Genomic DNA, 26,694 nt, shown 5'->3' with positions numbered 1-26,694 from the left:
TCAACAAATAGCAGGTGCTCTGGACACAGTATCTACACAGTATCTACCACAATCGCTATTACTGACAATACTGGCTCTGTATTATGTAACAAACAAATAGTAAAAATGGCCAGAGAGAGGAGACTACTCTGCCAGCCTTTGTTGTGTGGGAGTTTGTGTAATACCTGCAGCCTTTACAAATACTAAAAGGTAATGCTATCCTAACTCAGAATTATCATTTTGTGTCTGCTATTAATCCTCTAAAAACCAGGCTTGATACATGTTATCTATTTGGCCAGTGATCCAAAGGGGCTAAATTTGAGAAAAAGTTACCATCCTTGTCTTATCACAATCTTCTTCTTCTAAGACACTAATGTGGGAGCTCTTGTGGTCTACTGAGTAACAGGTTGTACAAAGGCAGGTGATTCGAATCCACCAGCTGCTCCATAGTATCAGATAGATGAGTAATCTACTCCCCTGTGATTTACAGCCTCTGAAAACCCACTAGATGGTTGGCCACAACAAGAAGACACCAATGATGTTAAAGCATATACAGAAATGATGCTTGTTCACCTTAAAGAGTTACAAATATTTTAGAATTTTACTCTTTGTGCTTTTATCATGCCAATCAATTATAGCTAGAATGGGCACCGGCAACCTCAGCCAGTAAGTGAGGCACATTTGGGTTACAAAACATAGACTATTGGTGCCAGTCTGTACAGCCTGTTTGTTAAATTTGATAACAGAAATTGAAGCGTTTTTGGGTGATGGTTCTCCTTCCCCTCCCACCGGCCCAGTAACTCATAATAACTCAAACACAGAATGAGTATGTTACACAGCCAAGAGCTAACTGGTATTAAAAGTAAATATTTTATTATATAACTTATTATTCTACTGGTCCTAAAGCTTTCTAAACAAATCCAAAATGAGAAACGGACAAATGAGAAATTTTTACAATCAAAACTACCTTTCAGTTTTTAGAAACATGACAAGACAAAACAGGCAGGGTCAAAAGCTTTTAGTCAACTGTGGAAGCTCCACAACGTGTGAATCACTGAACTGTTGCCCTGTCAAGACGGGGCTTGTAGCAGAGGTGGGAACAAGGAAGGAGGCTCACAACTCGGACAATCCTGGGCCAGGCGTCCACTCGTGGATCCAGTTCTGGTCAGTCTGACAAGTCGCTCTGATCCAGCACAATTATCCTGTGTGAATGATTTTTAAAGGACAAAAAAGGGAGCTTTTAAATAGGGATGTATGTATGTTTTTTCATGACACAACACTTTCTATTCAACAGAAATAAAAGGAAAGGGATTTTGGTTTTCATAATCTGGGGAAATTATGATGAACTAGTATTAACATGGAAATTCAAAATGCAACTGATAGTACAATTGCAAAGCAATTGATTTAATACAATCTTGTCTCTCTCTCGACTAAAATGGTTCTTAGTTTGATTTTAACACTTATTTAATCAGATTTTAAAAATCCCAATGCTGTCAAGTCAGTTCTGACTCACAGTGACCCTCCACCCAGTTTCTGAGGTTGTAAATAACTTTTTTTAATTTTGCTGTTATTGAGACACAGGAAAACATCAACCAATCCATCAGTTTCTACATATCAAGTTCAGTGACAGCAATTACATTCTTTGAATTTTGAAATGAGGTTGTAAATCTTAAATGGAAGAAGAGAAAGTTGCTGGTGAATTTGAATCACTGAACTCTTAATTATATAAGGTGGCATTAATTTCACCTTATAGTCTATTAACATCAAACACTAAATATTTTAAAACTAGCAATCTTGTCAAAATGAAATTTCTGTTATTAAGATTTACTTAATACAACCATCCTGGGAGGTAGTTTGGTGCTACCTCAAAAAGTTGAACATAGATTCTTTTCCAGTTCATAAGCATGATGACTGGGCATTCATATTTCTGTGTAACATGTGCCACCCTTTAAACCTTGTTACAATCTCAGCACACTACCCATCTGACGTGAGGAAAAAAAAGCTGAACACAAATTCCATATGACCCAGTTATTCCACTGCTTGAAATATACTCTGAGAAAATGAGAACTGAGGCACAAACGGAGACTGGTATACCAATGTTCACTATCACAAGAATATGGAAACAGCCCAGATATCCAACCACAATCAAATGGATTGAGGAATTAAGGTACATTCACACAATGTAATACTACACAGAATGCAGTGGCAATGATTTTGTAAATTACTACCTAACTTGGGAGAGACTGGAGAGCATTATGCTGAGTGAACTAACTCAGTCCCACAAGGACAAATATTGTATAAAACTATTACTGTAGAATAAGTATGAGGATGGGGGGAGGGTAGAAGCAGGAGGATGAGGATATGCGGGGGTGGGGAGGAAATGATCATGGAATTGTACAATTTGATGGGTGGAAGGGTGAGGGAAAGTTGAAGAATCTCATCTGAAAAACAATGTACTCAACTTTTGTAAATAAACTAGTATCATAAAAAAATTATGTAAGTATTGATCATGTTGCCTATAAACAGTGAGTTTTGACTGAAAACCAAATTATATTACCTGGATGGTTCAGACCAACCTAGCCGCTTCCAAAAACAGGGTTTTAGTTCATCTTGATGAAATATAAGAGGAAGGGGGGGGGAAAATCGTATTACTTTCAAGGTAGTAAAAATGCCACTATTTAAAAATCACATCAGTTGAGAGTAGACTCTTCACCCTAAATCAACTGCTGCTATTTTATTCTCCAGAGCCAGAATGCATCTGAAAATAGAGTTGACAGCTGGTGGGTACCCACACGGGGTCAACATATGTACAGAGAAGTGTTACTTTTTTGGGGGCTGGTCTACCCTCACTGCGGCATGATTTTCATCTGTAACAACTGCCAGGTGTTCAGATTTTGTAAATCCAAATGTCGCAAAAATTTTACAAAGAAGTGCAATCCTCCCAAGGTCAGGTGGACTAATGCATTTCAGAAACCAGAGGGTAAACAACTTACAGTGCAGAATTCATTTAAATTGGAAAAGTGTACAAATGAACCTGTCAAATACCAGCAGGAGCCATGGAATAAAACTACTGAAGAGAGTGGAAAATACCAAACAGAAATGCCAAGCTACATTTATAATGAACAGGTTAAAGGAAAAATAAAAGAATTACAGAAAGGTCAGGGTATCAAAGAAGTCAAGCAAAATATCCATCTTATCCTGGCACCTCTTGCAGTCAAAGCAAAGTAACTGGAAGAAAAATATGATATCGAAATTGCAAGAGCATATGGATATGAAAGATGCATCTTAAAAATTCCACTGTCTAAAAACAAGAAAAAAATTTCACTGTCTGTAAACATTTGTATATGTGTATTTTAAAAAGCCTTTGGAGGCTTGGAACTTTTAAATGACTTTCATAAGGTTGCTTAAGAAAGATGATTAAAAACATCTTCATTGCTGTCTGAAACATCAGATACTATGGCTGTTTCTCATTGTTAAATCTCACTGATAGTTGTATTCACATAAATCATGAAAACTTATTTGTGATTACAGTTGTGAATTTTAAGTATAAAATGGTCCATAATCAGGTGATGGCACTCTGTAAAATTTATGTAATAATAAAAATTTATAAAATACTATTTCCCTTTGCAGTAAATAAATAAAAATAGAATTGATGGGTTTCTCCTAACATTATACATTTTGTTCCATATACACAGCAATGTGCACTAATGATGTAAATTCATTAAGTCCCTGCATTATCCTCTCAGACTAGCTGAAATCTTCATGTACTCTAGGTTCTGTGCCAGTCAGGGTCTGGGGAAAAAGGGAAGGTGTCTCTAGACAGTTCAAATTAAGTGACCCTTAATAAAGTAACCCCTTTCAGAAGTGTAGTTACCGTTAATGGAGCAAACAGGGTTAGAAAGGAACCAGCAGAAGCCCTATCACTTCTACATCTGAGGGGAAAAGGTGAATAGTTAGTTATTGGGACCAGTGAGACCTGAAACTGGACTGCCTTAGAGAAGAAACTGTGCTTTGGAGGAATACTACTTCCATGAGAGACAAGGTCCCGAAGCTAGCAGGAAGGGGGAGGAATATCTCAATCTTTCTCCTGTCCTCGGAACTCCACTGGCTAACAAGCCCCGGAGATGCAGTCCATGAAGGTCGCCATCCTGGGACTCAAAGCAGGGCAGGAAAGGGACAGAATGAGAATGCTCTAGGGAGCGGATAAAGAGCGATAACAAGTGACCTGAAAGAGTTGGCATCTCTAACTTACTGTGGAGGCTCTTAAAACAGAAGGGAATCATTTGTGAATGACTTAAAGTGTTTTCTAACCATTGAAATGGAAGGTTAATCTAGAACTTTTTTTAAAACCTAAAACTTTTTAATTGCATGAAGATTTCATTGAAATTCTATATAATCTCTTATTAGGTTTTGCAAGCTCTGTGAATTTAGAGCTTTTTAAAAGATTTCCGATAATAGAATTGCACATTATTACAATTTTGTGAAGATGATACAATTGGCAATTAAGAGAAAATATGAACTACAAGGAAAAAAGAAATGAACACAATGAATGAATGAAAATCTAACTTTTCTGTAAACTTTTGTTAAAATCACAAAATGAAAACTTTTTTAAAAAAAGAAAGTGAAAAAAATGATCAAAGGTAGCTGGGAAACTTCTAAATTAACACTGATGCTCACCAGAGCCCAAGTAATATACTTAACATTACAAACAATTATTCATTTGTACCTTCTTCAGAAGCACCTAAAAAGCTGTCTGATTTGCTTCTCTCTGGCTTGACACTTTCTTCCTCTTTTCTCTTCGTCTCACCAACCTCTTGATCCTTGGCATCCAGGTCCCTTCAATAACAATAATTTTGGCCATCAAACTATGTGCATAATGAGTAGGGGAAGAGGAGTGCCTCCAAAAACTAATACAGTGCTGCGTCACCGAGTAGTGTTAGCAGCAATCGAGTGCTCTCTGAGAGCCAGGCACTGGTTCAAGGACTTCTACATGCATGAGCACAATCCTCAGGACCACCACAGGAGGCTGTCACCACTATCATTTAAATGGTGAAGAAATCTTGTCACAGAGAAGCTAAATTACATGCCAAGTAAGTCAAGGCTGTGATCTGAGCACAGGAAGTCAGCTCTCAGGCAAAGGAAAAAGCATTTTAGTTTGGCTGTATTTGGCATCCATTTTTTAACAATCACCACTTATTTTATGACCTTATCTTTATTTCCTGAAACTCTCACTCAGTGAAGTGTCTGAATAATGTTGACTATGGCTAGCATTGGGGGAAATGGTAATTTCAGGACAGTTAATTATATGAAACCAATACCTAGGGACTTCTCCAAAGTTTAAAAAAAAAAAAAGAAAGCTATACTTAGACCAAGAAGTTGTTGTCCAAACAGAACAAGGGAACACTGAATGGTTTGGAATCCAGAAAGCTGCGCATCAATATGTATGCTGAGAAGATCATTAGAGAAGCTGAATTTAAGAAGGGGAATGTGGCACCAGTATTGCAGGAAGACTCATCAACAACTCGCATTGTGCAGATAACACACAACCTAGGCTGCTGAAAGCAAGGGTTTGAGATGCTTGCTGCAATGACCCAGGACTGCAGCCTTCAATATGGACTGCATCTCAACATGAGGTAACAAAAATCCTCACCACTAGGCCAATGGGCAACAAGATGACAGATGGAGAGAAGACTGAAATTGCAAGCTATTTCATCTTGCTTGGATCCACAACCAACACTTGCGGTATCACCAGTCAGGAGATCTGGAGACTGGGTCCTGCTGTCAGGGACCTCTTCAAAGTCTTGAAGAGCAATGGTGTCAGTCTGAAGACTAATGTGAACCTGATTCAAACCATGGTCTTTCCAACTACCTGCTTTTCATCTTAGAGCTAGACAATGAGTAAGGATGACAGGAAAAGGACTGCCTTTGAGCTGTGGTGTTGGCAAAGAGTGCTGATTATCCAATGGACTGCCAAGAAACCAAACAGGTATGTCTTGGAGAAAGTAAATGAAACCAGAGTGCTCCTTGGAGGCAAGGATAGTGAAGCTTCCTCTCACACACTCCGGGCATGTTGTTAGGAGAGGATTTTCCTTGGAGAGGCACATCACACCTGGAAAGGAAGAGGGTCAGCAAAATAAAGGAAGACCCTCCACGAGATGGACTGCCATGGCGACTGCAGCAGTAGGCTCAGGTGTGTCAGAGATGATGGGGATGGCACAGGACAGGGTTCAGACTGGTTGTTCATAACGCTGTACTCAGTTCACTGGTGGCATTAACAACAACAGCCACAACTGAAGATCATCACATGAATCCAATTACTGAGCAAGAACTGTGTCCCTCATGTGACTAACTCCAAGCTTCTGACGGGCAGAGATGTCTTATTCCTCTCTCTGCCCCTCAGGCCCCTGGCTCAGTGCTGGCTCATTGTGGACATCAATAGCTGCTGGCGGCCAAAGCAAACCAATTCTGCTCAGGGATCTCTCTCTTCTAGTTTTGGTGGAGAGTCTATTTTTCTGATAGACAGTACAAACAGATTATTAAAATGAGGCAAGTGAGTCCAGCAGGAGGCCTCCATCATCAATGGAAATCCTATTGATTTGAAAAGATGTTCCGGTTACCATCTCCTCCAAAACACAATGTCCCAAGACTGGAGGGTCCTCTGGCCTCTGCCTGGGCAGCTGTGTTGTTAAAGTATAAAGGTCCCACTGTCAGACAGCAGTGGCTATTAGAACATGTATCGACTGCATATGAATCTGTTACTCTACAGTTTCTTATCACTAGCTCTGAGCTTGGGAAAAGAGAGTGAACGGACTCATTTCCCTTTAAAACACCGTAGTATTTTAGGTATTAAAAGACAGCTATCAGTGTCTCCACTCCCTCTCTTCCTCAGACTCAGTCTTTCTGGCTCTTTCAGCTGTTCTCACAGGACCGGCTTCTCAGACTTCTGACTCCAGCCACATTCTCCTCCCACAATGGGGCCCTACAGAAGTCTTCTAGTCATTAGCATGGCATGATTATCTTGATCCAGACATGATATTTCTGTTAAGTCAGCATTAATGTGGCACTGAAGGAACTCTAGTGGCACAGTGATTGAAGTAGTTGACTGTTAACCAAAGAGTTGGTGGTTTGAACTCAGCAGCTCCTCCTTTGGAGACGATGTGGAGTCTCCTTCCAAAACGATTCAGTCTGTGACGTGTGATGGGCTGTTCTCTCCTTTATGGTCACTATGCATTGGAATTGAATTGCTGGCAGTGAGTTTGGTTAACAATCCTTGGTCACTGTATCAAACTGATGGCTCACAGGATCGCTGTCCAAACACCCTCCAAGAAGCATTTCTTCAAGTCTTACCATGTCACAAGACACAGGCTAAGTGCTGGATATATCAAAAGAAGACATAACTTCCTGCTCCAAACAAAGCTCCAGTGAACAGGACTGGAAATACCCTTATAAGGTCACATCTTCCACATTCTCTGCTCTTGGATCTAAACGCTCACAACCTCTTTTTTTAGAAATCAAACATCCACGTATCATGAAAATCATTCTGAATCTTGAGTCTATCACTCTTCTTACTAGTGTTCATTCCTAGTTTATGTTATCTAAAAAAGTGGAAGAGCTTGCCTATTCTGATTTAATTCAAATGACTGATGAAAAGGCTGAAAGTGGCGGGGCCAACGGACAGCAGTCTTAGAGGTCTCTGTCTTTACTAATAGCAATCTGCTCATCACCACCTGGTGCCCTGGGTGGGGCTGGAGGAAGACGTGCAAGCATGAGAGTGTCCACAGTGAGGCCATCACCAGAAAAGCATTCTCTAAGGAGTCCAGATATTAACAACAAACCAAACCATAATGAAAACAACCCAGCCCTGCTTCCTGGGAAAGAAGATAAGGATCCCCTGTCGGGGAACAATAACCTTGCCGCGTCCTGTGGGAGGTTCTGGGGTCTCCTGTTCTCCTCAGGTGGCTGCAGCCATCTTTCCAGGTCCTCATCGAGAGTAGAGTGAGCTCTGTCCCGGGGCAAGTGAAGAGAAGTGAGACAAACATGTCTACTTTCCCTCAACAAAGAAGTATAACTTGTTGACCAAGGTTCCTAAAACTACCCCTTAAAAATATTATCTCCCTCCTTTTGCTTCTTTGCCTTCTCTGCTGTCCCAAAACACTCTCTTCCCAGTTTTCTCTCAGGTCACAGGTTTGTCTCCTCCTCTCCTTTCTACACTTCCTGTCCGTATTATTTTTCTTGCTTCTTCTTTCTTATAGAGAGTAATTTAGCCTTGAAGAGTATGATGGGTACTGGACTAACCCCCTAAAGCTATTTAAAGGGAGCTCTGATGGCCTAAAGTTATTTAGAAAGGGAATGGAGACCCCTAATTGGCTTAGAAGTCTTCTAGCCCTTGAACCATTATATGATTATCTTGATCTGGGCAATATATTTCTGTTTATTCAATATTAATGTGGGACTGAAGGAACTCTGGTGGTGCAGCAATTAAAGTACTTGACTGCCAACCCAAAGGCATATAGTTCAAATCCACCAGCTTCTCCATGGCAAAAAACGGACAATCTCTTCTCATGTGATTTAAAGCCTCTGAACACCTGCTGGAGCTATAAGTCAGCTTCTAACTTGACAGCACATAACAACAACAAAGTTACTCACAAAACTCTTGTGTTGCCTTCCACTTTAACAGCAGTTGAAAGCTTTTTTAAAAGCTACTCCAGATAAAAAGAGGCAGTGAGCTGACATATTCCTTTGCCCATCTCCCTGATCTCTGCCTGGTGTGTGGATAGCATTCCTCTTGCAGCCAGGAAGTGACAAGTTTAAGGATAAAAGCCAACACATTACAGGTGGCATATAGGAAAGATCCAAAGAGCCTAAGTCCCTGGTGGCATCACCAAACTGCCACTTCAGCCCTGCCCTGTCAACCCTGAGCCTCGCTACATGAGACACTGCATGATGGACATGCCTTATGTCATCTGCAGCTGCAAGAGCACCGTGCCCGGATCTCCTAGGAGCTACAGGGTCTGGATTAGGGTGACTTGACTAGTGTTCAGAGCAGGGTTTGATTCTGTCTTGCTTTAAATTTTTAAGTATTTTATTCATCAAAGTTTTATTTATTCATCTTTATTTATTCTTCTCTTAAAACATAGCATGTAAATACTACTTGTCTTCTCCCTCTGCAAAAAAAGTCACTTATGGAAAAAATAAAAAACCAAACAAGAAATGCTAGAGGGATTGCAAGAAAACTAGAACTTGCTTCTACAAGCTGTAGGATTGTAAACTGGTTGGGCCACTATAGAAAATGATGTGGCACTTATTCAGAAACATAGGATGAAAAATTCCTTCTGATCCAGCAATCCTACTCCTAAATATATACCCTACAAAGCTAACTACTGACATGAACACTTATGTTCACTGTAGCGTCATCCACAATAGCAAAACTATGGAAACAATCGAACCTGTCCATCAGCAGATGAATGGAAAAGCAAATGGTGGTTCTCACACACAACAGAATACTATGCACCCATAAATAATAATGAGTTCTCGAAAAATTACATGGTTGAATTTTGAGGACATTATACTGAGTAAAATTATGCTGTCACAAAAGGACAAATACTATCGTTAGAGGACACGACTCAGTCAGTACACATATAAAGCAATACTCTTGGTGGTTATCAGAGGTCGGGAGAGAGGGTGGGGAAACCACCTTCTAAAAAGTAGACACTTGCTAGTTTAGGTGATGGGTAAGGCAATAAATATCAAATAATGGTGAAGTCAGCACAACATGACTAAAGTAAAAGATGACACAGGAATAAACAATGAATTTGGCAGAAGCAACATCTATAATTTTGTAATATTAACAATAAAAAATAAGTGTTAGATAGGCAGATTGTGGTTGTGGTGTGGCATTGAGTCAGAACAGACTCATTGCTGACCATTCAGTAGGTTTTCAGAGGCAGTAAATCTCACAGGACGAGAATGTCCCCCAATCTCCTGTAGAGCAGCAAGTTAATCCATTTTTCTGTGGATTCGAGAGTGTATGTTTGTGTGTGTATATGTCTGTGTGTTGTTTTTATGTGCCATCAAGTTGCTTGTGACTCATAACAACCCTATGTATATACGGTGACTCTGTTCTATGTTGAGCCAATTTCATTGTCTCTTGACACACCTACCCCCTTACTCCAGTCACTGAGTCGATCCATCTCATCTAGGGTCTTCCTCTCTTGCGCTGTCCCTCCACCCTTCCAAGTATGACGTCCTTCTCTCAGGATTGATCCCTCCTGGCAACATGCCATAAGTATGTCAGATAGAGCTTCAGAATCTTTGCCCCCAAGGAGCAGCCTCGTTTCACCCTCTCCATGATATGTTCAATATTCTTCTCTAGGACCACAATTCAAAGGCATCAATTCTTCTTCTGCCATCCTTAGCCATTGTCCAGCTCACTGACAAATAATTGCAAAGACTATGGCCTGGATGAGGTGCACCTTAGTCTCTATACTGACATCATTGCTCTTCAGTACTCTAGAGAGGTCCCTGAAAGCAGATTTACCCAATGTAATTTGTCTTTTGATTTTCTGGCTGCTGGTACCAAGAGTGTTGATTGTGGAGCCAAGCAAAATGAAGCCATTAACAATCTCAATCTCTTCTCTATCATGATGCTGCCAAATGGCCCAGTGGTGAGAATCTTTACTTTCTTGATGTTGAGCTTCAATCTATTTTGAAGGCTACAGAGCAAATGCCTTAGGTCCACATCAGCTTCAGCAAGCAAGGTTATGTCATCTGCATAATGCAGATTGCTGATAAGTCTTCCTGCAATAATGATGTCACATTTCTCCTTATAAAGTCCAGTTCCCAGATGATCTGTTCTGCATATAGACTGAAAAGGTATGGAGATAGGATGCATCCCCAGCATGCACCTTTACTGCAGTGTTTCCTTGTTCTTTTCTGATGACTGCCTCCTGGTCCAAGTATAGGTTTCACATAAGCACAATCAAGTGTTCTGGGATTCCCATTCTTCTCAAGGTTAGTCACAATTTTTTGTAATCCACACAGTCAAACTATACATTATTTTTTGTAGTTGTTATGTACTGTCGAGTTGCCTGCAACTCCTAACAACCCTATGTGCTCTGAAGCCTGACCCATCCTGAGCTAGTCTCACTGATTCCAATACACTTACCTACCCCCATTACCCCAGTCACTTGATTTTACCCTCTCCAAAGCAGACCTATTTGTTTTCTTAGTGGTGCATGGTATGTTCGAGACTCTTCTCGAGCACCACAACTCAAAGGCATCAATTCTTCTGTCATCTTTAGTCACTGTCCAGCTCTCTGATGCACAGCAAGTAGCTGTGAAGACTATGGCCTGAGTCAGATGCACCTTAGTCTTCAGAAGGACATTGTTGCTTTTCAGTATTCTGGAGAGGTGTGTATATATACACACACATACATACACAGAGAGAGCGAAAGCATGCTCTGGTGTCCTAGTGGTAAGAAGCTGTGCTATAATCTCAAAGGCACTTGGTTCAAAACCACCATCTGCTCTGTGGGAGAAGGATGGGCAATCTCTTGTGTGATTGATTGCCTCTGGGGACCCACTGCAGGGTCAGCTATGGATCAGTTCTGACTTGACAGCACACAGTAACACAACATATACACACACAAATACACACAAATACTTGTAACTTGTTAGTCAAATTTGTGTCTTCTAGGTTGCAACACCCCCATGATACATCTTCAAGGATATGAACATGTACGGCCAAGCACAATCAATAAGAGTGCATCTAAATTCCAAAATCAATCTCCATAATAGTCTATGTGTTTCCTACTGCCAAAGGGGCCCTTTAGAGTAGTGAGAGAAGATCTTCACCCTGAAACCCACAGCGTCCCTTTTCAGCAGGAAGTAGCTAAGAGAATATGCCATCCACTTTTCCTTATGAATCAGGGTGAAGTCTCTCTCAGGGAGGAGTGATAGGGAATGGCAAAGGACATACCAACAAAGGAGATTAATCAGAACTGACTTTGACAAGCACTGTGGCAATTGGACAATTAAAACAGACATTCGGATGGCGGGGAAGAAGAACAAACTGGGGAGGAGGGTGGAGAGAATGGTGCGGCAATGAAGGAGTGAAAGCCCAGAATCCCTGTGAATGTTCATTGAAACTAATAAAATTTAATAATAATTAAAAAAGAAAAAACCAAATACACACATATGTATGTGTATACAGGTATATCAGAGATTGCAAAAATTGTGCAGCATAGAGGAAGGTTCAAATCTCTTGTTTATACAGTTCAACACATGGCCCCAGATAGAATCAGGTGGAGATGAATATATAATATAATTCTAATTCCTAAAGAAAGTCAGACTCACTGGTAGACATTTCCAACACTCTCACTCAGGAATACCCTTTAATGGACTTGAACTACATCCATAAACTAGCTACCTAACAGCTGAAAGACAAAATGACTCATAAAAAAATCGTTTCACCTGTGAGTACTTTAAACAACCATCTACATGAAACTTAATGGCCAACATTTCCCCTAGAGCAAAGATGAAAAAGTAGGGGGTGTGGTAAGGATGCTAGAATAATGAAAACAGAGCAATCAGAATGGAATAATGAAAACGCCCACATACCGTGTTGAAGTATAACGATGAAAATGGAATACTGTCTAAATAGAAATTGTGAAACAAAAATCTGATTTGCTATGTAAATTTCCTCCCAAATCACAATTAAAAACAACAAAAATATTTATTGTGGGCTTTTTAGCTGTCCCTTAAATCCTGTGCCCAAAGAGACTCTCCTGCCTCACTTCATCCAAGTCTCGGCCCCGAATATTTTTTACAAGGCTGAAGTTAAAAGGCAGAAGAGGCAAGGTGAAGTGGGTTTTCTGACAACACTGGTAAGTGGGGAGCTCCAAATCAGGGGTGGAATCGAGCTTTGAGGGCCCCTCATGATTAAAGTAGAAACTATTTTAAAGTTTCCCATTTCCTCTTGTTTGACTAGCAAGCTCTAAACATTCTACTCCATGTCTTCTGTCTAATCTAAATCTAAAAATGTTTTCACAGAGGCTGAAACTTGCACTTACCTCACAAGATAGTTTGATACCAACCAAACAACCTTTTGGAATAGATGCTGTTAGAGTCATGGGGATTCTCATCTTATTTATCAGTCTTAGAGGTGAAGGGGAAAGCCACTAATACAAACTATTAAGATTTTAAAAATCTTTTCAGAGCTCTGATGGCCTAGTGGCAAGAAGCTGCACTGCAATCCCAAAGGTGTGATTTGAATCCACCAGGTGCTCCGCTGGAGAAGGAGGGGAAATCTCCTTCTGTGTCAGTCTGATCCAATTCGATGGTTCACAATAATAAAAACAACAAAAATAATCCCATTTTAAAATCTTTCCAGAAGTCTGGCTTTTTCTATTACCTTTCTGTATCTTCTAGATTCTCAATTTCTTTGGTCCAAAGAATACTATCTTCTCTTTTACAGTCAGTTTCTTGTTCTAAGTGTCTTTGATCTAAAAACATTGAAAGAATGAACTGTCTTAGAACAACAACAACTACAAATGTTTTTTAGAAAGACTGCCTTGAAATGGAGTGCTGAAAATCAAGGCCAGGGCCCTCTGAAGTATGCAAGGCATGGGTTCTCCTCCCATGAGAGCAGGGGCCAGCTGGCAGTCTGCAGAGCACCTGTGTTCACAGCATCCGCTTCTGGGGTCTAGGGAACTCTCTGGTGCCAGGCAAAGCTTCAGGAAACCTTGCCTGTGCCAAGGCTTAAGACAGACAAGGAAGCAGAAGAAAGGAAGGGCACATAAAAGGGAAAACAGCTCACTCAACAATGCTCTCTAGGTACTCCTATGTTTATAATACTTTATTAAATCATTATTCCTTTAAAAAAAAGGGGGGGGGAAGAAGCAAAGAACCTGGAAAACCAATTACACCAATTGGCTTTGAGAGAACAGCCTGCTCTCATGTTTTACTGGTGGGAGCTCCAGGGAAGGAATCTGGGTGGGGATGGGATGTCCGTACATGTATCCCAGGCATTTTGGATGTCAGTACATGTATCCCACGCCATCACACTTAATCCCCCCAACACTCTATATGGGGAAGGACATCTGTGTAGTTAGTGTACCGTTTGGAGAGCTGGCTGGGTCACTCGCTGTATTCTCATCCGGGACTGCAGCTGAGGCCTGCTGCTGCTTCAGGGACTCTGTCACAACACAAAACCAGAAGCAAATCAGTCCTTCTCAGGGTCCCTGGTGGCATGAATGATTAGTGCTCAGCTACCAATCTGAAGCCCAGCAGTTCGAGCTGACCCATCAGTGCCCCAACGTCTGGAGATCAGCTTCCACAGAGATCCCTCTCAAGAAAACCCTGTGGAGCAAGTCTATGTCCCGCATGGGGTGCTTCCACGAACTAGAGTCAGTTCAACACACTGAGTTCTGTTTGGAGTTTTGGTTACTTGACACACCAAGAGGGTCTCAAGTAATGGCCCTATGACCAGCAACATCCACATAACTCAGGATTTTGAGGGAAATGCACATTCTTGAAGCCACCTTACACTCTCTATTCTGAAACTATGGGGTTGGAGCTCAGTGGTCCGTGTTTTAGCTGGCCTTCCATGTGATGCTGCCTGACAGAGTTGAACTACAGGGCATCTCATGCTTGAAAGGCAAGGCAATCTCCAAGCATGACAAAATCCCACAGCACTGAAAGTGGGAATGTTGTTGCCGGGAGCCCTGTGTGGCAGGCACTGGTTCTCAGCACTAGCTTATGTTAATGCGCTGATCTTCACATCAACCATATAAGACCGCTCCGTTATTAGTATTCCAGTTTAACAGACGAGGAGATTAAGGTCCTCAAACTCGTCTAAGATCATACAGGTAAGAAGTAATCCACTACAAACTGTAATCTAGCTGGTCGAGCTCCAAAGCATCCTGGTGACAGAGTGGATCAAGTGCTTGACTGCTAACCAAAGTCAGTGGATTGACTCCACCAGCAGCTCAACAGGAGAATGATGAAGAAGTCTACCTTTATAAAGATTTACAGCTTTGGAGTCCTACAGAACAAATGTGGTTCTTCCTACGGGGTCACTATGACTCAGAATCAATCTGATGGCAGTGTCTGTGTGTATGAATGTGTGTGTAGTCTAGCTCTGAGATTTATGCTCTTCATCTCTGGTGCAAGCTCTTTCTCTCAAAATGTTGATAAAAAGTCAGAGCAATTCACGTTTTTTCCCACCTCTACTGGCCTATATATATTTCCTGTTTTTCACCTGGTCTATGAATCACAATCTACTTGATGAGGACAGAGAGCATAGAAAGAAGGTAGAGAATAGAATTTCTAGCTCCTAAGACCTTATCCCCAGATCAAGGCAAGTATCTGCTTCACCAACACAAGGTTCTGCATTTGTTAGAATCAGAGCAGACAGACAGAAGGACAGAGAGGCCGTCTGTCCCAGCATGGTGTCATTTCACATAAGCATAGTCTGCACACTTCTGAGAGATCATGAAGCAGCCCCTACATCCACCTGGCAGCTCTCAATCATCAATATTCCCCAGGACGGCATTTAAAATTTTTTAAAATCTATTTTATCCTCATTAATCTCTCGTGGACTTGAAAAGGTCACCTACATTCTGGGTTCTTCTTTACGATGCTGTCAGGAGCCCAGAGCTTTGGCTATGGACCCTCCAAAAGAGAGGTGTCGGCCCAAGACACTCCCAACCATCTTCCAAAGAGAAGCTACAGTGGATGACACACAATGATTGGACGGGATGGTCTATGATTGGAAAAATTATGCCAGTGCTTGCTGTGTTTATCTTTCTGGAAAACGACTGACCCCTCTTAAAGGACAGACATCACCTAGAAACCTGACCCAGATTATGTCTGTAAGTGAAGGGCTTCTAGATAGTGTTCTGTGGTGCAGCAGTGCTACGAGACCAACATGCGTGTAGAATCTACCAACACATGTATGGGTGACTCCTACTCTCATAAGCTGTGTTTCTATTTATTTTACAAAAAAAAAGTAATTGACAAGGATGAACCAGGAAGTCTCTAAGAAAAAAGGGAGAGGGGAGTGGCACTCAGAGCCTGACTCAACCACCCTGTGACCTGCAGGAGCCTGTGGCACTGGGCAGGTCAGGCTGGAAAGCTGCTGCGGAGGCACTTCTGACTCACGGTGACCCTGGGCGTGCAGAATAGAAGGTGCCCTACAGGGTCTACAAGGCTGTGTGACACTAGGAAGCAAGTCACCAGGTTCTCCATGGCGCCTCTAGGTGGGCTGAGTCCCAGGGACTAGCAAAGACCTAGGACTATGTTGAAAGAGGAAACCAGAAAGGTTCCCTCCAGCTTGACTCACCCCACCCAAGTTCATCTGGGCAGAGGTTGGCAGTTGTGATAAGGAGACTTCGAGGAGGGTCAAGAACCTTCCTGGTGGAGAGGTGAAGCACTCAGCTGCTAACCAAGAGGTCAGGAGTTCGAACCCACCAGCCAATCTGCTACTGTAAGGATTCAACGCAACATGAGTGGAACTCTTTCTCCCATGGAAGTAACAGTGGGTTCAAACTGCTGACCTTTATGGTTAGTACCCAAGTGCTTAAACCATTGTGCCATCGGGTGCCTTGGAAATTCTCTACAGGCCCAGTAAGAAGAATTGGACCACTGGGGGTTTTGTGAGATGTGTCAAGAGGCTAATGTTTAATGTTGAGGGACTAGTCGGCCAGGAAGTCAAGAGAACACTCAGATCTTTGGCTAAGGAAGCTGCCACCTGCCTCTACAGGCCCCGGAAAACATGCACCCTTTATTTGCAGCTGGACAAAACTAGTGGATCAGCTGCAAACAAAACTGAGCTGGCATCATTCAGCCTCTGCCGGAAATAGGAAATTCTGGTCTCATTAGGTCTTGTGCCACTAACTTTCCTGCTCTCAAGAAAGAGATTTATCCATAATGGCAATTATTTCTAGTTACCTTCTGCTAATGGGGTTTTTTTTTTAAAAAAAAAAAGGGAATGAACATACAAGCATGTTGATCTGAGCAGACAAACCTCAGGCCTCTGCGGTATGTCTGCTAAAGAAAGGAAGCAAGAATTTCTTCAACAACAGAAATGTATGTATACTCAACAACATAACCAGTTAGGGCTTTTTTAAAGTGCATTATTTAAGAAACAAAACAATTACTTGAATGCAATTTCCTTCCCTCAGGTATTACCCACAGCACATTTGAAAAATGACAAAAGACAGAGGCCAATCATCCCAGCTGGGCCCACTGTCTGGGAAAACGGCCCCTTCCTGAGTTTTTCACATTCAATCAGACCCTCCCCAGGCCTTCTGTACAAAAACACCAGACCAGAAACAAAGAGCACACAGGCTGGAGAGGGACGGTAATGAACAGGGACCACGGGGACTCCGCACTGCACAGCCCTTACCAATCTCGTCAAGAAGCTCCTGAGCTGGTGGTGGTAGCTCGTCAATGTGACGCTGTGAGATGGCGTCTACCAATTCTTGAAAAAGATAAAGGGGGAAAGGACTTAGCATCTCCTGGGCCTGAATTGGATCTTCTACGCTCCTACATGGATCAGACTTCGTATTTCTTGATGATGAAACAAACCAAGAGAACAGGAAGATCGGCAGAGCAGCCTTGGCTGAGATCTTCTCATGCAGGCCTGGCTTCACTCCCTTGTTCACCCTTCCTAAATCACCTCGCACACTACTATTGCTTGATTTTGATCCTCTGAAAGGACATTTGAGGTTAAGAAGACATTTGAGGTACTCATCAAGAAGCTTGAGCTTCCTCTCCTGGTAGTAGATTTTCCAGGATGCTTGGAAGACTGTTTATGTTGTGGATTAGGACTTCTAGAGTTCTTCCAAGCTTTTCTTTAATGAAGTTTATAGTGCTTGGTTTTAGTCCTCAGGGAGCTCTGGTGGCCTAGTGGCAAGAAGCTGCACTGCAATCCCAGAGCCATGAGGTTTGAAACCACCAGATGCTCAGCTGGAAAAGGAGGGGCAATCTCCTCCTGTACCAGTCAGATCCGATTTGATGTTACAGATACACAAAAAATAATAAGATAAAACTTAAAAAAAAAGGAGCTCATAAGCAAAATATCTATGAATTATTGTATGGAAAAAAACCCATTATGATTTGTAAACCTTCATTCAAATAAAACAAAGGAAAAAAAGGAAGAGGCTAGGGACTCAATCTGGGTCAGGATAACTGGGACACAGAGAGGACCTAGGGCAGTCAAAATAAACAAAGCCAGAAACTGGGAGGCCTCACTCTGCAGGTGACCATGCCAGGGGAAGCAAAAGGCACCCATGCTTTGGGTTTTCCCCCCAAGTGCTCAAATTGAACATTAACCAAACTTCTTCAACATAATTTATGAAACTTCTATCCTCTGAGGGACATTTCACAAGTTGCATTAAAGATGTAAGATCTTCAAAATGTCTTCCAGAAATCTATCCTAAGGAAAAAGTCAGGGGTGCACAAAAAGACATGCACAAAGACCCAAACTTGGAAAAACAACGTTAATCTTTAAAACAAAGGAATGGTTAAGTGATACATCACAATGGAATGTTGCCGTCATTGCACAGATTTATGAATAATTTTTAATTACATGCAAATGTTTCAATATACAAAATCAAGGAAAAAAGTAGGCTAAAACTGATAGGCAGTATGATTTCAATTATGTTAATATATTTCATACATTTCTAAAAATACAAAAAGATAAGCACTAAAATAATATGAGGATGAAAATTTGTTGTTAAAGTTAAAAGGTAAGTGTTATTTTCCTTTACAAGCTCTTGTTTACTCTCCAGGGTTTTTTACAATGTGGGTGTTTTACCTTTATAATAACAGTTTTTTACTTTCATCTAATGTAGTATCAAAGATGAGAACAAGGTGCCTGTAATGTGGCTTACTATTAGGAAGTTCTATTTTTGTATTAACTACAAGATACCTTTGGGCAGGCTCCTTCTCTCGGTTACAGGTGAGGTGCCAGACACCTTAGCTGTGTTGAGGGAAGCAGGCCCAGTAAATGCAGACAATCTTTTCTGTAAGACAAAAAAAGAACAATAACTGACCTGTGTGTTGAACTCAAAGGCACAAGCAGATCAATCATATCCAAGACTAAGTTTGCGCACTTATGGAACAAGTCCCCTTGTTTCACAGATGAAGTCCAACTTTTGTTCTAATGTACCCTCCTCTGGACTTGGTACTCCTCTCTGCTTTCTGACCAGAGTATTTATTTCTGTGCTACACCAGACCAGTCTTTCTTACTAAGTTTCTTACTCACACTCCAAGCCTGGAATGGTGCCTGGCATTGAAACTCTGCCCAATTAACAGCTTGCCAAACTAAAGCATAAAATTCTTTGTCATTTCCCTACTTGAAAGCAGGATCTTTTGTGAGCCAAATGCGCAAGGGGAAGTTGTCAATCACTTCTTTTCACTGGAGGTGAAAGTAAGTAATATGTCTACGGAAAGGTCAGTTAACAAGAGGGGGGTTTTATTCTTAAAACAATTACTATTTATTTAGTTCTTCCTCTCCCTAATGGACCACTTTTTTTTTCTCTAGAGGGAAAAAAAGTAATAGTTTTTTTCAGAAGTCATTAGAAAAATGCCCCAGAAAATTGTGTCTTTATAGACAGCAACATTTCTCAGCAAAAACACCTCCAAAAAAGTGACTCATTTGGATTTGTCTGAATTAAAAGCCCTCATGTTGTATTCCTGAATCTTTTTCTCTTGCAAAAACCCACCAGACAATACTATGTTTTTAATTTGTTGAATTTTTTCAAGTAAAGTAGTATCACTCGACAAAGGAACTCATAACTTTACTGAGGATACCACACATATGAACTATAATGCAGTGAAGAGAGGAGCAGGGGGAGAGATAGTGGAGGAGAGGGGAGAAGTGGTATATAAATTAAGTGTTTTTACTGTAGCCTACGGGTGCTTTAACTGCAGACACTAGTTCAGGAGGTCAAAAAACACTCCCAGGAAAGTTAACCAAGAGGTGTTCTCCTCACATGAGAGAACAATAAAAATAAAGGTGGTATATACTACGGCACAGTGTATCACCTTGGCACGTTAAAGAAGTTGCCAAGAATTATCTCTGCAAAAGGAAAAACAGAAAAAAGCTCAGGACCCGCCCCACAATACACTGAGGAGGCTTCCCCAGGAAACCTGGAGAGGCTGCGTTTTCCTGTGTTCTCTGTACAGTGGACAGGCACCACGAGGATGCAGTGCGGGACTGATACACTTACACGGTCAGTCAGTCTTGAAGGGGATGTTTCAGAGGAAGCAAGAAGGGAATCCAGCATCCTCGCTTTCTCCCGGACACTAATGAACTTCTCAGATGAAGTGTAACTGAACTCTTGACTGTCCAAGCAAGAGGCAGATCCTGTTTGAACCTGAGATGTGGTACTCTCAAGAAAGTCTTTGTACTGATTGGCAGATGAAGACATTGACCCTGTTGTAAGAAAAGAGGACACTTTGTGCCTTTCTAGTATTTAACAACAAAAAAAACCTCAACTAAAACAACCACCCTCAATACTAATACCAGCGACTTCCCAAATTATTAATAAAGGAAGTAACCTGTTATCTGAGGCACAGATCATGAAAGTCAAAGCAGGGGAAAGTGAGTATCTCTAACAATGACCACCAAAATAAAGGAAGATTAAACCCACAAGTACATTGTAAATAAGGGCACTGAAGAAGCTGGCTGTGTGCTGATGCTGGGCTAGGAATTCTTTAAATACTGTAATGTGAACACTCCAGTAGTTCTGGACTAAACCTCAATGGTGCTTTCACTAGAGTAGAAGAGACAGCTGACTCTTGAACATGGACTTGAACTGCACAAGTCCACTAATAAACAAATGTCTTCTTGTGGCTGAAACACCATGTAATACAAATTATCATCATGTGAGCAGCTGGCTTCCCTCCAGTAAAGTGCACTTGGCAGTGTATATGCGAATTTTCAACTGGGGCAGGGATGTGTGTATCCCTAAAACAAGAACTGCTCAAGGGCCCACTGTATTTTCAAATCTCCACCTCTGCATTTAAAACTTTCCAACAGGAAGCTCTGATGGCCTAGTGGCAAGAAGCTGCATTGCAATCCCAGAGGACCAACGTTCGAAACCACCAGATAGATAATCTGCTGGAGAAGGAAGGGCAATCTCCTCTTGTACCAGTCAGATCCGATATGACGGTACACACACAAAAATAAAAAAAAATAAACAAACCAATAAAACCTTCCAACAGCTGGTTAGTTACCATCACCACCCAGCCTGGCCTCCAAGACCTCCTTCAGCTTTGCTGAGAAACAGTCACCAATGCCAACTTGTCATTGGTCACCAACAAACAGGGACTGCTCCTTTCTCTCTCAAAATATTCTCCTCCTGTGGGTCACTACCTGGGCTGAGTGGTGTGCTGACGCTCATAGGTGCGTGGTTTATTTTGGGTGTTTTACAAGAAGCTTCCTTAAAAGAGCTGTCTCGTTCACAAGAGATACTGGACAGGTCTTGAATATCTGTGAGTGATCTGAGGAATTAAGATTAGAGTACAAAGTAATTAAAAGATCCTGTTTTTTGGGGAAAAAAATCAGACTATATTCCTGACAGGTACTTTTAAAGTGTGCTTTTATCAAAATCTTCACTTGGCAATAAGCCAGAATTAGAGACTAGTTTAAAAGAGATGCTAACTTTAAAACACACCTTAGTAGCTAAAAATAAACTCCTTCCATGGATGAAAGGATATTTATGTGGGAAACAGATTTAATCTACTGCAGGTACAAACATACTATTATTATCATCACTGTATTTCCTTGATTAAAAAGTAGTTATTAATTGCAAATTATATCACAACAGCTTTTGGTTCAAAGCAGCAGCACATTTTATAAAGACAGAAAAATAGGAAGAATATGTGTCTTACAAATAAAACCAACACTAAACCCAACACTTTATAAAGCACCATAACGCAGTTCTCTTTAGGAGTCATACATGTCTTTCAGTTCTTTTGGTGGTTCCTTCAAAATGTCTTCCTGTTCACCTCCATCACTGTAAGAGAGAAAGTGAAAAAGTCTTGGTCAGTCAAGTGCACAAGACTGTCTGGAGGGTCCCTGCGTACCAACCCGTCGAGCCATGCAGTTGACAGGGCATGAGGCTCCAGAGTGAAGAAAGGCTCTGGTCCTGATTCTGCCGTCAACTAGTCACCTGCTCTCAGACAAGACTGAGCCTTACTCCAGATCTGCTTCCTCTCCAGAGAGTAAAAAACAATCTCAGCCCATCTCTTTAACCAGCCCAGGACTCTTAACTGTGGGGCAATAGGGCAAAGTAACTTTGTTGGGAGAGGAATATTGGAGCGAGGGGCACAGCCGTGGGAGCCCTAGCTAGACAACTGCCTTACAGAATATCAGGAGAGGCCAAGAGAGGCTTGTGTCCAAGAATGGTCAGAAGAGAATACCAAAGACATGTGAGACCTGTTTCTACCCAAAATATTGTCAGGATTCACTATCAGCACTTACACCCATTTCAATCAAGTTCCTCGCTAAATCCTTCCATTTGTTTTCACACCTTTAAGCCTTGCAATAATCCTGTGAAAGCAGTAGTATAAAAGAATGAACGTGGGTTTTGATTGAATTGTGGCTTTATTAGAACTGTTCATCAAAATATTTCTAGCTCTCCCTCTATGCACGTAGTAGGACTGATTTATGTAAGTGGTCACATGATTTGTTTTAATCAATGAAAATGTTGTGAGTCACTTGTCTACAGAAACTAAGAGCCAGCATCTGGTTCACCATTCCTTTCTTCATACCTCAGCAATCAGGGAAGCAGAAACAAAACCTTTCTGAACCTCAATCTCAGAAAACCTTGGGGCAAACTATTTTGGCACAAAATATGAACAATAAAAAAAAAAACTTTTGGTTGTTTCAAGGCACTAAAATTTGTGTTATTATATAACAGAATCTAGCCCATCTTGACTGAGACAGCCCCTTACAAGCCCTGTGAACAAAGAAAATAAATTATCTTAATTTTTTCTCAGAAAACTGGAGACAGCAGTATGGACTTCAGAGGGCTATTGTTAAATTAAACTAGATAGTAAAAACAAAGTGCTTGAGAAATAGTAGATGCTTCAGAATAGAATCTTAAATTATTATAAATAATGAAACTGAGGTCTATAGTTACCTTTTGTAAATGATTTGTTTTCCGAGGTAATTGTAGATTCACATGCAACTCTAACAAATGCAGAGAGATCACATGCACCTTTTACTGAGTTATCGTTCCCCAGTTGTAGGATCTTTCCAAACTACAGTGCACTATTTTCAACCAGGACACTGATATTGATGGTCATCTAGATTCAGACCACTTCCATCTCCCCAAGGAGTCCGTCTTGTGGCCCTTTCATAGTTACACCCACTTCCCTCCCAGGCTACTCTCTCTTCTTTGTTGTTGTTGGTTTTTTTAATTGTGATTTTTAACAAAAGCTTGCAGAAAGATTAGGTTTTCATTTATTCATTGACGCACATTTTCCTCCGTCCTCCCCAATTCACTTTCTAGTCACCTTACATATAATGTCTAATTGTACATTCCTTTTAAACAGTCCTTCTTTAATCCCTGACAACAACTCTGTTTTCCATTTCTAGAATTATATTATTTTGAGAATGTTATATAAAGAAAATCATATAGTAAATGGCTTTTGGGGATGGCTTTTGTCAGTCAGCATAATTCTCTATTTATTCTAACTGTGTGTCTCAGTAGTTTGTTTTTTGAGCAGTATTTCATGATAAAGATGTACTACGGTGTACTTTCAACACAGTGAATTACTTCATACAGCCCTTCCAGCCACAGTCTTGAAACTTTCACAAAATAACTGGATAAGACTATGCAACTGAGGTACCTGTGAGTCACCAAAGAGATTAAATAACTTGCTAATGATGTAACTAAGTTGCATGACATCCCTGTGCATCTACAAAACTCTAATGAGGAGACTGGTCAGTTTTGCCATCCCACTAGGTTTCAAGTGAACTACCCAGAGAAAGAAACGAGAATGCCCAAGGAGAGAGAGGGGAACAGAGCACGTTCTTCGGAACTAGCTCCTCGAGAACCTCCTCAGCCTAAGAGAGAAGGACCTGAACACCAAAGATGATAAAAGAAAGCAAAGACAATCAACAGAGAAATGGCAGCAGCAGAACCAGAAGACCAGCAGGAGATAGCACTGAGGGCTTCCTGGCCTGGCAACTTGGTGAACTCTGGGAACAGTAATATGGCCCAACAAACAAGAGCTGTACACCTCTGGCTGAGGCTTACTGGAAAGAGTGAGGTGCCTCTGGGCACTTACTGGCCAAGCTAAAAGGGTTTTTGTACCATTTGTTCCAGAAAGGCAGAGGACAGGCCAAGGGGAAGCTGAGAAGAGGCTGTTCTGATTGAAGAACAGTATCCTGCATGTTCCTGAACCTGAATCGTAACCTACTATTTCCCTAACAAACTGTTACTGTTAATATCTTCTGTAAGGAATTACCAAAAGCAGTAGAAAAGTAGAGTATATATAAGGGAGGGACAGCTGGTAAAATGACTGGAGGGCAGAGGCATGTCTCAGCTCCACTTCATAGGAAACAACCTTGGTTACTGATAGAGATGATTCTCTCTAGTGAAGTCAGAGGTCAGACACGTCAGTCAGTCATTTTAAACTGCTTAACCACTCTGGGCCATTTCCAGTTTGGGGCTATTAAGAATACAGCTGCAGAAGCACTCAGTATGAATAGAAGTCATCATTTCTCTGGGATAAATGTCCAGAAGTTTCAGTATTACTCTTAATCTCTATATTAATGTTGTTAGGAAGGATTCTTATTTCTACTTTAAAGATGGTAAATGGAAGAGAAGGGTTAACCAAGAAAGCATGGATCAGAAAGCAGAGTCAGGATCAGAACACAGACTCATTTTTCACCACTGCTTATCATTCTGCTGTGTAAATTCTAACACAGTTAGGGTGCCCAAAGCTACTTTTCACGATACAGTGGATAATACAGTTGAAGACAAGCAGTGTATAGATAATGTGACATTATCACCGGCTAGCATGGTCTTTGTGAGTCTGTTGTTGTTAAGTACCATCGAGTCATAGATAACTCATAACGACCCTATGAATGAAAGACCTGAGCACTGTTCATAGAGTTTCGGGAGGCAAGCCATTTCTGAAGTGGATGTCACTCCTGCTTCCAAGCTTGTTAGGTTTTTATTTTATTTTATTATTTTTTGTGCATGTACCATCAGATTGGATCTGACTGGTACAGGAGGAAACTGCCCCTCCTTCTCCAGCAGAGCATCTGATGGACTCGAACCGCGTACCTCTGGGATTGCAGTGCAGCTTCTTGCCACTAGGCCAGCAGAGCTCCCTCAAGCTTGTTTTAATCGGGGAGTGCCACCAAACATTGTCCACCATGGGTAACCATTATCGCATTTGGCACATCAGTGTTATAGTGTTTAGCATCACAGCAACCAAAAGTTACCTCTGTACAGCAAATGGACAGACCAGTGCTATACCACTTAGAAGAATGTGAGTCTACAAGTAGGAATAAAAATAGTCCATACCTTTGAGTAGGCTGGAACTGAGATTGGGACAAAATTTCATCCTTCTTCCCAGGAATTCTCCCTGTCATCTGGAACCTCTCCTCATCTGAAAGGATAAAATAAATGCCATTTTTATTCTAGATTCTTGCCAACCCATATTATTATTATTTTCACTCCACAGAATCTCCATTGGTCTGGTCCCAGAATAAGAATTTGGGTAAATAAACCCAGTTTGGCTTGGATTGAGTGCTATAAAGGGTTCTGCCCGAAAGTTTGTTTTCCTTGCTTAGAGGAAAGAACTGTATTATGACACTCAGAATACAATCAAGCCATTTACTGGCCTTTCAGTTAAAACAGCACAGTTATTTCAAGAGACAAATGTTGTTTTGTCTTTTCAGGAAAGCAAACTGACCCGTTTCCTGTCAACAGACACCAGGGGGCGTCAAAGCCAAGAAGTGTTTGTCCACTAAAGACTATCAACTGGGCATTTTCACAGTGCTAAGTGTGCTGAGGGTGGCCGTCAGATACCACACACAGAGTTGGGTGGGGGCAGAGTCTGAGTGCAAAGGAGATAATTCAAGTAGCTTCTCTTCCCCTTGGCATCAAGCACAGATGTTTCTCCTCTGCATTTCTCTGTATGTGATACTTTGCAGACTCCAGTCAGACAAGGCCAGTATCTACTTTCTTTCTTACCAGTGTGCTGTCCTGGTTTAGAGAGAAGGGGGGAAATGGAACAGCCAGCCCAGCTTCATCTTCCTGTGACCCTCTCTCCTACAATCCCCAGGTCCCGGGAGTCTACTGGGCACTAGGAAAGGCCCCCACAGGGTCCTACTTTCAGCTAGTACCAAAGGCTCTGTACTCCTCCAGTGGAGAGACAGTGGGGGTGTTTCCTCGCTTTAATCCTCTTTTTAAAAGCAAAACATCTAGAAAACATTACCACAATTTAGTGCTGGAGGGCAATTTCTAGATTTTAGAACCTGAATTCCTTGATATGCAGGAGGGTGGAAGGAAGGCAGGGGTGAACTGAATTGAGATCTTTCAGAAAAGATCCAAGGCAGCGCTGGGCCTGGAACCAGCATGCTTCATAGGGGTGCCTGTCATGACTCAAGCGGACCCTGTCTCAGGCATAGAGACTTCTCACGCATACCATCTGGAGAATTTAACTGTTCATCTAAAAGCT

At 41.4% G+C, this 26,694-nt stretch overlaps 1 protein-coding gene and 1 pseudogene across 1 annotated transcript in view; one reads left to right on the top strand and one right to left on the bottom strand.

The window, feature by feature from the left end:
• Positions 1 to 1,144: 1,144 nt before the first annotated feature.
• Positions 1,145 to 26,694, bottom strand: part of TEX14 (testis expressed 14) — a gene marked incomplete at its 5' end in the record, with an annotated part of 57,069 nt that continues 31,519 nt past the window's right edge. The window contains 12 exons of the mRNA XM_006889446.1: positions 1,145 to 1,181; positions 2,537 to 2,588; positions 4,706 to 4,815; positions 7,889 to 7,981; positions 13,391 to 13,481; positions 14,096 to 14,173; positions 17,387 to 17,461; positions 18,914 to 19,007; positions 20,217 to 20,422; positions 21,365 to 21,492; positions 21,951 to 22,007; positions 25,536 to 25,620. Coding sequence (XP_006889508.1) covers positions 1,145 to 1,181; positions 2,537 to 2,588; positions 4,706 to 4,815; positions 7,889 to 7,981; positions 13,391 to 13,481; positions 14,096 to 14,173; positions 17,387 to 17,461; positions 18,914 to 19,007; positions 20,217 to 20,422; positions 21,365 to 21,492; positions 21,951 to 22,007; positions 25,536 to 25,620 — 1,106 coding nt within the window. The remainder of the gene's footprint in view (positions 1,182 to 2,536; positions 2,589 to 4,705; positions 4,816 to 7,888; positions 7,982 to 13,390; positions 13,482 to 14,095; positions 14,174 to 17,386; positions 17,462 to 18,913; positions 19,008 to 20,216; positions 20,423 to 21,364; positions 21,493 to 21,950; positions 22,008 to 25,535; positions 25,621 to 26,694) is intronic.
• On the top strand, positions 2,732 to 3,268 carry LOC102854697 (annotated as a pseudogene).

This window comes from Elephantulus edwardii, unplaced genomic scaffold (assembly GCF_000299155.1).
Source record: "Elephantulus edwardii isolate Elephantulus edwardi_28Jun2011 unplaced genomic scaffold, EleEdw1.0 scaffold00077, whole genome shotgun sequence".
Lineage (NCBI taxonomy): Eukaryota > Metazoa > Chordata > Mammalia > Macroscelidea > Macroscelididae > Elephantulus > Elephantulus edwardii.
Note: the sequence above shows the minus strand (reverse complement) of the source record. Positions and strands in the feature narration are given on the sequence as shown.